Source organism: Aplysia californica, unplaced genomic scaffold (genome assembly GCF_000002075.1).
Source record: "Aplysia californica isolate F4 #8 unplaced genomic scaffold, AplCal3.0 scaffold00602, whole genome shotgun sequence".
NCBI lineage: Eukaryota > Metazoa > Mollusca > Gastropoda > Aplysiida > Aplysiidae > Aplysia > Aplysia californica.
Genome location: NW_004797872.1, coordinates 414,079 through 426,132, shown reverse-complemented (window position 1 = coordinate 426,132; position 12,054 = coordinate 414,079). Strand labels below are relative to the sequence as shown.

The following is a 12,054-nucleotide window of genomic DNA, read 5'->3' as shown; positions in this document are numbered from 1 at the left end:
GGGGCGGAGCCTAAAGTGTTTGTCCAGACAGAAAGATCACTCATTTGCATGTGTTTTTCTTCCAAGTAATAATAATAATAAATAGCATAATTTGTATGGCGCTTATCCCCGCCCAGCAGCAGGCTCTATGCGCTTTACACTAAATTATTACCCCAGAAGACCATAGAACACTACGAAACATTTCCAGCTTCCTGGGAAGCATACAGTGCAAGCAGCCGATTAAGCGCTCAAACACTAACACAAACAAGATCTTTCGCTGTCTATAGCCGGGTACCCATTCCCACCTGGGTGAAGTGAGGAAAATTCGTGTAAAGTGCCTTTCCCAAGGACACAACGTCGGGCCCTTGACGGGATTCGAACCCATGACCATACGGTAATAAATAGTACACAACGCACTAGTTTCTAATCTAATTCTGGAGTAGTGTTAACTCTCTGGCTTTTTCCTCTCTATCCCAGTACACTATGACCATTATAGTCGTGACAGCTTTTCTGCCTGCCTGCAGAAGACATTCAAAAAACTGAAAAAAACAAAGTTTTGATCATTGTCCATATAACTCTTTCCATTGACACAGGATTATCAAGACAGTCATGACACAAAGAAACAAAATTTAGCAGGCATCCATCTAGGCAAAATACGACCCACAAATCAACCCAGCACATATGATTACATGCAATGATGAAATGTGGTCTGCAGTGAGTTTATAATTTAAATAATTATTAACAAAACCCAAAATGTCTGTCTTGAAAAACTTAAGTTAACTGGAAGCAATAGATCTAGTACTTATCTCATGAAATGCTCACGAGTGACATGCCACAGTGTCAGTTTTAAATTTCAAGAGCTTGGGTTTCAACCAACTTTCTTCCGCTTTAAACTACTAACATGTGAGATATTCAGAATTGCTTAATCTGGCCTACGACATGGATTTCCTTGCCCATGCGATTCACATGCAGCAGCAAAGACACCCAGGTTTTCTTATTATAAGCAGCCTATTCATCATAGCAAAAGAACTGCAACATAATAAGGTCATATAAGTGCCGAAGAATAGATACGCTACAAGAGAGTAACATACCCTAAAAATAAGGAGTGATAACGATGATAGATGTTTGATAGAAAAGAAGGCACAAATCACACCAGAGCACCCGCCAACCACACACTAACTGTTCTACTCTATCCTTTTCATCTAAAAAAATATAAAACATAACATAAACCATTGAATTATTCACAATTGTTTAATTTTTGCATGAGAACATTTTGCACATAAGTATTAAAAATTGTTCAAAAATAAGACAGCCAATGGACAATAAATAATGTAGACAACAACATGAGAATTTGAAACTGATGAAGGAAAATGGTTATTAATTTTAGAGTGATTAGACACACACACATCCCACATTCACTCATCATCATCAGCTGACTAAATGTGTCAACATTCTACACTCAGCTGGACATCATTATTAAAGAAGACTCAGGATAACAATTTTTATTACATGTACAGTAGCTTAAGTTTAGCTAAAATGATCAATTACGCAGAACTTCTAATTTTGCTCATTTTGGAGGACTAAGAAATAGCCGACATCAACAAAACTGTTGATCTATCCTGAGACAGGCAATTTTTCCAGCTCATTTGAGCGCACCAACAATTGATAAGTTTTACACGCAGATCGACACTATCCAAACATAAGGAGTCTGACTGCTTCAGCACAAACTGCCACGACCAACCCTCGCTGAAAGTGACACGACATTGCAGCCGAAACAGGAAGACACCCAGGGGAGGAGAAGAAGAAGGAAATTGTACCACACAGGAATGACATACTTACTGCATGCCACATGAAAGTCCTACCTGCTGCACCAGATGGCAGTGATATAACTAGATCTAGCCATACAGTTGTAACATAAAAGTACAATTGAATTAAGTGAACTTTGAGGAAATCTCACAAAACAAATGTTATGAAACGGATCTGACATTAGAGAAGTGTGCATTCGATTCCATTACTAAACATTCCCAATTTTTGCGATATTTACAGCTAATCAAAGCGTTACATTCGAATGACGTGTGAGTGTTTGTTCTTTTTCTAGGATAATGGATTTTCACCTTATTTTTCTGTCACAACCCGTAAAAGCAGAGCGTGCAATATTGAAACTACTCACTGAAGTAAATTCAACAATACATTACAGCTGATGATTAAATGGGACAGAAAGGTAAGTGGACCCAAATGGAGTTAACAAGCGTCCAAGAAGCACCAGTAACGCCATAAATAACACAGGGGACCATCACTTCAAAATGCACTGGAAGGTTTTGCGTAGGCTGACACCCTGAGAGCTCCCTCTATTCAAAATTCTAAGCGCAAGTCTATACGAGTAAAGAAAAGATCGATTTGAAGCCCACAAATAGTTTTGCGTAGGCTGGCATACTGGGTTCCCCATTCAAAATTCAAAGCATTAGGCTATAATATATGAATGTTGATGTGATGTCATTGAACCGCAGTGTGCTGTGCCGGGTTAGGGTACCTACAGTTGCGTTTTGAAAGACCCCCCCCACCCCACACACACCTCAGCCTGCCACCACTCGCTGGATCCGTTAGGCTTGAACATTGGGAGGGTAGGTCCAGAGTGGGGGAACTGCAGCGACCAATGAAATGAGAGATAATGAATAATATGAGCTGTGCTGGCCATGTGTCACCTCCATCCCCCTCAATCTCATTATCCCATCTTTCTTTGAAACAATGTTTCATCACCACACATGCTGTGCAAGCTGCGGTCGCGGCACTTGAAGAGGCAGACACACACACTGAGCTGAGAGACACTGGATGGATAGTGCCGTGAAGAGCAATTATTGACAATAGAATGCCGCTGACAGACTCAGGTATGCAAGAAAAAAACTTCGCACACGGTATTCAAATAGCATGAATGGTGAACCTGAGCGTCGAAGAATTTTTAAAACTAAAAATTCGCAAAACCTTATCTGACATTGGTATTGGTACAGTAATAACCTACTGCAGCTTGAAAGAATCCTCATCTAATCTTGAATAACCTTCGAGTTGGATCACAATTTTTTTTTTACACAACAATTACTGAATTAGGCACTAGTTTTCTCCCCGTTGGTCAAGTTAGGACTTCCTCAGCCCAAAAGCTCTTAATTATAATTTTTACTTTATCTCTCACTCAGCCTTACAACACAGACATTCTTAAAAAAAACCCACACCAACAAAACAACCCACCAGCCTCTTTAGATTTAGTTTTCACCAACGGCACTTGCAACACAAGCCTCTACAATGAATCCCAGTGACAAAAAGTACAAAAGCCATATCCATTAGATGTGATTTCATTTCACCAGGTTGGGAATCTTGACACAAAAGTGTAACTATGTTTATCATCCTTTCATCTTTCCTTCCACTCACAAGAACAAGCACACTTGTCCTTTCAACCTTAGCAAACTCAATCTGACATTCTCAAAAACAACTACGGCAGACACAAACTTGATGAATCCTCAGAATTATAATTATATCGAACATCACCATGAGGGTAAATATTTCCAGGATCTGCAAGAGGAACTTTTGACATCATCCGTTCTCTTTCTGCTCTTTCATATGCCAAGTCCTGGGCTATCCGTGCTTCAATTTCATCTGGTAACTTTGAAGGACCCTGAGCCTCTGCACAGGATGCCTCGTCTTCTTCCATTTTTTCTTCCTGCCCAGCCTCTTCTTTGGTGTCGTGCCATGGGATGGTGAAACGGGTGACCCTCACTTCTGATGAAAGAATGTTCCTCTGAAGCTGGGGGGAAAAACACACCATAAAAATTAACATAAAATACATATATATCAATAATTTCTTCAACAAAACAACAGTCAAACCTCGTTATATTGCCAGGTTATTACCACTGCACAAAAAGGAATGCCTATAATATAAACAAAGTAGTTGCTCCTTCACACCCCATCCGCCCACTGTTTGAGTCGTGCTGTTCTTATTAAACGAAAAAAAGAAAATAAATTTGCTTCCCTATACCACCAGCGAATTGACAATCATTCACACCCCATCCGCCCACTGTTTGAGTCGCGCTGTTCTTATTAAACGAAAAGAATTTGCTTCCCTATACCGCCAGCGAATTGACAGCTTGAAAATGCCATAATTTTTGGGTTTTGACTTACAGATCTATAATTTAAAATATATTCTTTAAAAGTGTGTGAGTGTGAAATGTTAAAGTTGTGTGGGGAAACTTCAAATGAACCACCAGATATAAGCCGCTGACCAAAAGGTTGGGAGGCGCCGTGAGGCCTTTACTGTGAGGACCCACACTCAAATATCTACCATGACAAATAGAGGACTGATGAAATTATTTGGATGACAAAAAAGAAAAACTGTCTAAAACTCTCGACGCATAACCTAGCTTTTTTCAATTCGAATTTATGTCAAGACGTACAGAATCTAGATGAGGCAAGACGGACCAGTTTGTCCCCAGTCTTTATCAGGTTACCGTTAGAGACCAATCGGTGCTATCCTGTTATACCGTTAACAGTATGCTCTTCCCAAGGTATAAAAAGGTTTGACTGTATCCTGGTTTAGGCTACTTGTAGCAGTTTTGGAACAAGTTATCGCTATTTTATAAGACACAAAAGGTTATTTTGAAGGAAGAGCCCCTGGTTTGTTTGTTTTAGTGAATAGTATAGATTCATATCAACATAAAAAAAGAGTCCTGTAACTAAGGCCAAGCCCAAGGGCCTAACAATGTAAACACACATCTTTTTCAACTTTCATAATTACAGGGTGGTGTAGAAAGAAATGAAAGACAAAAGAAATCGTTGGACAGAAACCAAGCTTGAATTGAAAGGTACGGTACACAGCTAAAGAACAGAGGAACAAAAAGAAACCCACACGGGCAGAAGTCGTATTGCAATAGACATGCCCTCAGATTTCTTTCTACCATGTCTAGTTTCAACACTAAAATTTTCAAGGAGAAAAGGACCATGGTTTATTTGTGCTACAGCCAAATGAATTACTTCACACATAATACAAAAGTTCAAAGACAGAACAATCAATGCTCGTCAGGAAACTGGATTGAGAGGAAAACATTTCTAAAACAAAAGGGACAAAAACAATTTAAGCCACAATTAAGAATCGAATCCAACAATTTGAGTTCACAAACAACTTTTCCACAGCAGTCAGTTGATAATCTTAAAGTTAAAACGGGTGCTGACTTGGTTGTGAGAAATTGTCAGAGTCGGAGATGCCACTGGTATTTTGAGAAAATAACTGAACATTTTTTAAACAAATATATAATAAGACAGTTAATAGACGTTTATTGTGATTGAACAGAGAACAAATGTCAAGAACAATAACAATTATTTTTCCTTTTTATTTTTAGCCTAAAGAAAATGACATAGATGTTTGGAATTTGTTGGTCTATCACCTGGAACAGAATGCCCTTATGTCACCTGTTTTTATTTTCAGTGAAAACAAAGGGATAAAAAACCCAGCATCCCTGAAAGTAAAATTTCCAAATGGCTGTATGACAAATTCATCCGTTCCATGTGAAAGGCCTATGTATCTAAAGAATTGTCTAACACCCATCAAATCTTAAGAAAATGGCAGCAGTTTTAATTTACCCAAAATATTGGGAAAAGAGTTTCTTGGTAGGATAAATGTAAAATAATCCCAATCCAAAGACTCCATTCCAATAAAACGATCTTTCTATTGGTGTCTTTCTTAAACGGTATTTCACATGTTTTGCGAGAAAAATTATCTTGGAAACTTTGACACTACTATTAAAGGCTTTCTATTTAAATCGCAAAGGCTCAAAATATACCACTGGGTACGTGATTAGAAGTTCTACAGTTCTCCGCCAAAAAAACCCCAACAATGTCTAGTGTTTATGTCCCCGATGAAAAGCGCAGAACAAAAAATCCTGAAAAGATCGTTCCCCCCCCCCCATTCACAAAGCAGTCTTTATTTAGAAGACTAGACTCTCTTTGTGACAATACTACCAGTCTGCAAAAGATCCAGGTCCAGTGTGTTCCTATTGACAATTTTCTATCCTGTCCAAGTTAATTACATTCAAGTCTGACAAGGTTGACATCGTTCTGTTCTTAATGCTTCACATACCCCCAAAAGAGAAGAACAATCCACCAAAACGTATTAATAGCATTTAAATTTCACATACAGTGGAACTCGGATTTAACGAGATGAGACAGATTCCCCGTTTTTTCTTCTTTAAAATCAATAAAAGTAACCCGGATTCAATTCAACGAGGTCGCTTCCAGGGTGAACAGCCCCCGCAGACGTGGCTTCACTAATTTTTCTCCAAGAACGAACTTTATCTATTCGCGGAAACCATCCATTGCACCTGCATCGCGAACCATTATTCACATAACCGATTGCATGCGACCAATCAGCGGAGTTTTAAAATACCAACACATGTGTGTGGGGGGGCACTGGCGGTCCGGGCGTTGAACGTCGCATATAATACAAACACGGCACTATCTTTTTTCCCCTCGGCAACTGATCATTATTACAATAATAAGCTAGTCTTGACGTAGATCTATGTAATGAATTGTGCGCTGGTCTATGGAATCAAAAGTTGCCGTATGCTAGGCTCTACAGAGCAACACAACTTAAAAAAAACAACAACCGAGAAGACACAGGCGTGTGTATTTGAATGAATCGGTCTTTTTAAAATTTTTTTATACACAGCTCAAAATGCGCAGGCCTTTCAGGCAATACGTGTGACTTCTCTTGTACATTACTTGCTCAGTGCCTGTAATTATCTACACAAAATCTCGTGTTTGCTATAACGAACACTCGGATTCAACGAGATTTTAGGTCAGGCCCGACGACCTAGTTGAATCAGAGTTCCACTGTATAAAAAACGACCAAACCCAAACAAACTTACTTTGTCATAATGGATTTCTGTAGGAGGGTTTTCCTTCAGTTCTGGGTCATCGTATTCATTGTTCACGTAGTAGCCAACTCGGATAAATTCTTTGCTTTTGTAAGAACAGGTGAGCAGTACGACAGTCACTCCCATCACATCGTCAACTGGGATCTTTCTTACATCGGGAGGATCAGCCTGTTGGGAAAACAAAATTATGCAGAGTAATACAAGGGGAAAAAAAGCCCACTGCAGAATGTGCTCCCTAATCACCCTGATTGCCAACACAATACACCAGAAGCCAGCACTGTTTACTCAGCAGCTGGGAACACTCAACCATGAAAACAGTTTGTTAAACTAAAAAGTGAATTCAGTTCACCAACACGCTGGTACTTGAGGATGACCATGCCACAAATTCAACGATAAAGACCATGAGCACTCACCTCAAATACAAACATGTGTTTCCCCCCTGGGACAGGTCCAACAAGGATAGTGTCCAGTACTTGATCATGGTCCATGCTTTCTGCTGAACCCACATAGATGATTCTCCACTCCAGATCTATTAGAGAAACAAAAATTGAGAAATCCATGACAATGCTGTGTCCTGAGGAGTGGAAGCACTGCTCTACCCCCCCCCCCCTGTTTTTACCCCATTCTCTCTCTCCAAGGGACAATTGAAACATCTTTCATACTACTGTCGACGAGTGTCGATATCACAAAAGCATGGGTCAACAATTTCGTAGTGCTGTGGGAGCATAGAGCATATTGAAGCGTGTACCCTTCCCGAACAGTCCAGTGAACGCCTTCCCGAACAGTCCAGTGAACGCCTTCCCGAACAGTCCAGTGAACGCCTTCCCGAACAGTCCAGTGAACGGTACGCGCCCTTAACACCAGCCTCAGGAAAAAGAATAGCTGGCAGGCACTACTTGGAATACTTGGATATGGTGATCCCGACTTTTGTGTAGTGTAGGCAACTGAAATATCGATACTGATTCAAATAGTCGGTATCAATGTTTTATGTTTTATCAGTAGCATAGATCTAAATCTAGCCTACAAAATGAGCAGTAAAATTTCACTTGTTTTTCACAAGGCAAGGGGGGTTGCCCCCCTGATTAAAAAAAAACCAACAAAACATGGGGTGTTTGAGTTTGAGGGAGGCATGCCCCTCTGAATTTGACCACGATTTTATGTTTTTTTTGTAATTAGGAGGTTTGAAAGGCTATCTCTCCGGCACGTGAATAAAAAAGTAATCGGTTAGACTTAGAACCAGAAGTAATCGTCGTTGGGGTCAAAACTAGGTTCTAGATTTTCTCTAGGTTATATTTCCCTGTCACAAAAGTCGGGACCACCATATCCAAGTAGTGCCTAGCTGGCAAGTCTCACCCGGGGACGCCGGGGTGAGGATAGCAACTCACTATCTACTATCTTAACTCTTGTCCTGCGTCTGTGCCGAGATGCAAATCTTCGCAGCAACCGATTACGTCGGACGTTCCGGGCAGGCCGCTGGGGTCACTCAGTGTGCACTGTTGGTGTAGAGCGCGCATGCTGGGAAATGCGTGTTTTCGCCATGAATACCGTGGGAGTGTGTTAATCGATGATGAAAATAACGCTCTATCTTTCATAGCTTTCTATTTATAAAGTGTTACGAACACATGAATAACCCTCTCTCACAAGCTGATAAGACATTATGAGTAGTCACGCCCATTTGAGTAACCTTTCTGGATGCTCTTGTTGTTATGAATGACCTGAGGTTCGAAAGGGGATTTAATATAGGTCAATTTCTGAAATGGTTTGCACTCAAATTGTTCTTTGTACTTGCACAATGGCCTGACAATGGTATTCAAAACTATCAAATAAGCGTATTTTTTAAAATCAAGTAGATCTAGATCTAGAATCATTTCATACAAAATCAAGCTCATTTGAAAGATTTTGTATAGAAAAATGGGTGCTTTTTCGGTAGTTCCCACCCCCCTTATTTGAGCCTGACCTACATCTAGATCTAGTTCTATATTTGATTTGCGGTGAGCTAAGATATCAAACCTAACAACTGCAAAACATTAAATTGTGGTAAAATTCAGGGGGGCATGCCTTTTGCGTTGGTGGGTAGATCAGCTTATTGTGCTCGAGTGCTCGGTGTTGTGCGTTCGCCTCTCTTGTTTGTTTTTGTAAGTGTTTTATGGCGCTCGCAACTGCATAAGGTCATATGAGCGCGCGGGACACACTTAACTTTTTCAGTTGGTAGGAAATTTTGATTTTTGCCCGGGCGGCGGCCGAAGCCTACTCTTATCGATTTTAGACCACCAAGGGATCTTTAACGTGCACAACCTGCACACGGGGCCTCCGAGATTTTTCGCCCTTGTCCGAGAAGGCTAGGTGTAGATCTTTCCTACCAGAAGATCAGGGGTGTGGCTGAAAGTAGTGAAAGACAGCAAAAAAAAGAAGCCAATGAGTAGCAGTAGAAAGGCTGCAGAAAGAATCAGGAGCCCAGAGGAAGGGGCAAAGGAGGTGAAGGGGGGGCAGAAAGAGGAGACGAAAAGCAGACGACAGAATATTGCTAGAGATTTTTTTGGTCGCTACCCGGATTCGAACCCGGGACCTTTGAATGAGAGGCGAACACCTTAACCTCCAGGCCACGAGAGCCCCTGTTCGCCTCTCTGTCCCTCTGTGTGTGTGTGTCTTTTCCTGACCCCCCGTCCCCCGATTTATGTTCCCCGATATAACGTGAATTTCTGCTTGAGTTTGCGACCTTCTACTTCCAGAATTGCCTGTGTTGGTTCTACATCAAAGTGTAGGCTAAGGCAGCCTAAGGGCTAGCCTAGATCTAGGCCTACGTCTCATTGAAAACACGCCAAGTTGGTATCGTAGCTCTAGACTAGTTGCTCGTCCAATGAAATTATTGAGAACAAATTGACCCATTACATTTCATTATCATACAATGCTGGAAGTGGCTATTCTCATCCGGGGTGAGAATAGAAATACGATCGACCTCTCACCCCGGGTGAGACTTGCGACCGTAGGCTATTCTCACCCGGTTTGAAACAAGACCTGTTTTTCCTAATTTCGGAATACTTTCTATCGATGCGGATGATCAAATTGATAAAAGCCAAGAAAAAATTACGTTATAGCACAAAAGTAAGCTAATTTGATCGTCTTCAAAGATGCTATGGCTATTTCACTGTTCGAATCGAGCCGAACTACGCGGGTCGCCATTTTGTTTTGCCCGGAAGTTCTCGCAAGATTTACTCCTCCCCTCTCTCTCTTTCTGAATACTGTCTATCGGTGTGGACGATCAAATTGACCAAAACAAAGTTAAAAAATGATGTTAACACACAAAAGTAAATTAATTTGGTTGTCTACAAAGATGCTACGGCTATTTAACTTTTCGAATCGAGCCGAACTACGCGGGTCGCCATTTTGTTTTGACCGGAAGTTCTCGCGCTACTCCTCTCTCCACGGCCCACAGACAAAATTGGGTGCTTTTTCGGTAGTTCCCACCCCCCTTATTTGAGCCTGACCTAGATTTCTAGATCTACATCTAGATCTAGATTTCTAGATCTATACGTTTGATTCGCGGTGAGCTAAGATATCAAACCTAACAACTGCAAAACATTAAAGGTATACCAACATTAAAATGGTAAAATTCAGGGGGGCATGCCCCCCTTTCTATTTCTATTGGAAGTGGCTATTCTCATCCGGGGTGAGAATAGAAAAACGATCTACCTCTCACCCCGGATGAGACTAGCCAGCGTAGGATAGTGTTGTTTTCAGACTTGACACCGCTTCACTCGGTGGCAATTGACAAAAAGTCAATTTTTCTTAATTGTCACCGCATCACTCGGTGGCAATTGACGCTACCTTACTTAAATTACAAACCTTCTGGCAGATCTTCCAGACATTCGAATGTTATTTCGAATTGAAAAGGCTTCAGGAATGACGTGGGGTTGTTCAACACTGTAACATCACAAATGTTGACAAGTGCCATTCTTCTTGAGAGAGCTCCGCTGTCGAATCCAGCCTACTTCAGGGATTATGAATAAAGAACTGGCTACAAATACTACTCCAAGAAGGCTTAGCTCTAATACCAGATGCCTATGAAGATAACTGAGGCTGAGTTTCTGGTTTAGTTGTAAGTTCCTCCGAGTTCGAGCTCCACTTTTTAGTTTTAGGCAGTCGGAATAACGCGCCAATCTTGCTTGCTTGCTACCACTGGGCACCTCCTACACTGGGCACTGGCGCCGTTCCGCGCAAAATAAACTTGGCGACGCGGATGGGGACAAAAAAAAATTGGAACGGGAATAATGTCAGTAGGCCTGGCCGAGTTTCCCAGCCAAATTGTATTGAAATGATTCTACTGCGTTTGCAATCACAACAGGTGTTTTTATAGGCAACCAGGCTTTGTTCCACTTGTTCACTTTATAAGCAATACACCTTTGTCAGCAAAATTACAAATGAGATTCTAATTTGATCTATAGACCTAACCTGAAGTTGTGATAAATCTGGGAAATTACTGTAAATTCAATGATACACAATATTTTCTCCACCTTAGGGTCCTTCAGGGTTTGACCCGGAAGTAGATATGTTTAAAACTAGGCCCCACAGCCAGCCACAGCTAGGCCTAGGACTGTGTTGTTCTTTAGTTCTCTTACATTGCATGCTTACCAATATTACCAACTATCATAGTCATAGCTTATTATTGTTTGCTCTTTCACAAGGAGGACTGCAGTGTCAACCCGAGACAATCAGATAATATAATTAATAGTCGTAGTAAGCAGGACACCATTCTCTAGGTAACCCTACTGTGCCATTGTCTTCTTGTGTCTTGTGCATGATTTTTGTTGTTAATTTTTCGCTTAAATCTAGTTTCACTTTCTTCACTATTATTATCTAGAATCTAGATCTAGATTAGATCTAATCTAGATTTATGAATCTTGATCTAGATTTAGATTCTAGATCTAGATCAGATCCTCCTAGGCCTACTTCCAACTTTCTAATCTCCGTCTCCAGTCTCCAGATACTGCGAGGGCGAGAGTGAGTGAGAAGGCCAGACATGTGCCTAAGCCTAGCCTAAACGTAGAACGGCGCAAACTATTTTTAGGTAAGGCGGCCATCTTGTGTGACGTCAGACCAGATACCCTTCCGATCACGTGACTACATGATTTAAACATGTATGGCGACCTCTATTCTCACCGGG

The 12,054-nt window shown here is 41.0% G+C and overlaps 2 protein-coding genes across 2 annotated transcripts in view; one reads left to right on the top strand and one right to left on the bottom strand.

Annotated features, from left to right (window-relative positions):
- Positions 1-1,211: 1,211 nt before the first annotated feature.
- LOC101861390 (histone chaperone asf1b-B) lies at positions 1,212-11,256 on the bottom strand. The gene is made up of 4 exons (XM_005107433.3): positions 10,737-11,256; positions 7,307-7,422; positions 6,885-7,061; positions 1,212-3,772 (listed from the first exon to the last, which is right to left on the bottom strand). Exons 1-4 carry the CDS (start codon positions 10,843-10,845, stop codon positions 3,461-3,463), a joined length of 714 nt encoding a protein of 237 aa, XP_005107490.1. The 5' UTR covers positions 10,846-11,256; the 3' UTR covers positions 1,212-3,460.
- A 180-nt stretch (positions 11,257-11,436) lies between these two features.
- The window catches only part of LOC101862678 (mediator of RNA polymerase II transcription subunit 23), a gene marked incomplete in the record, with an annotated part of 43,805 nt that continues 43,187 nt past the window's right edge, over positions 11,437-12,054 (top strand). Inside the window, 1 exon segment of the mRNA XM_013087555.2 lies at positions 11,437-11,650.

Bases quoted from the DNA above. Each gene is read 5' to 3' on its own strand.
- LOC101861390 (XM_005107433.3), bottom strand. From the start codon at position 10,845: ATGGCACTTGTCAACATTTGTGATGTTACAGTGTTGAACAACCCCACG. The intron at 7,423-10,736 runs GTTTGTAATTTA...TTTCTCTAATAG, and splicing joins TCTGGAAGATCTGCCAGAAG to ATCTGGAGTGGAGAATCATC. The intron at 7,062-7,306 runs GTGAGTGCTCAT...TTTTCCCAACAG, and splicing joins AACACATGTTTGTATTTGAG to GCTGATCCTCCCGATGTAAG.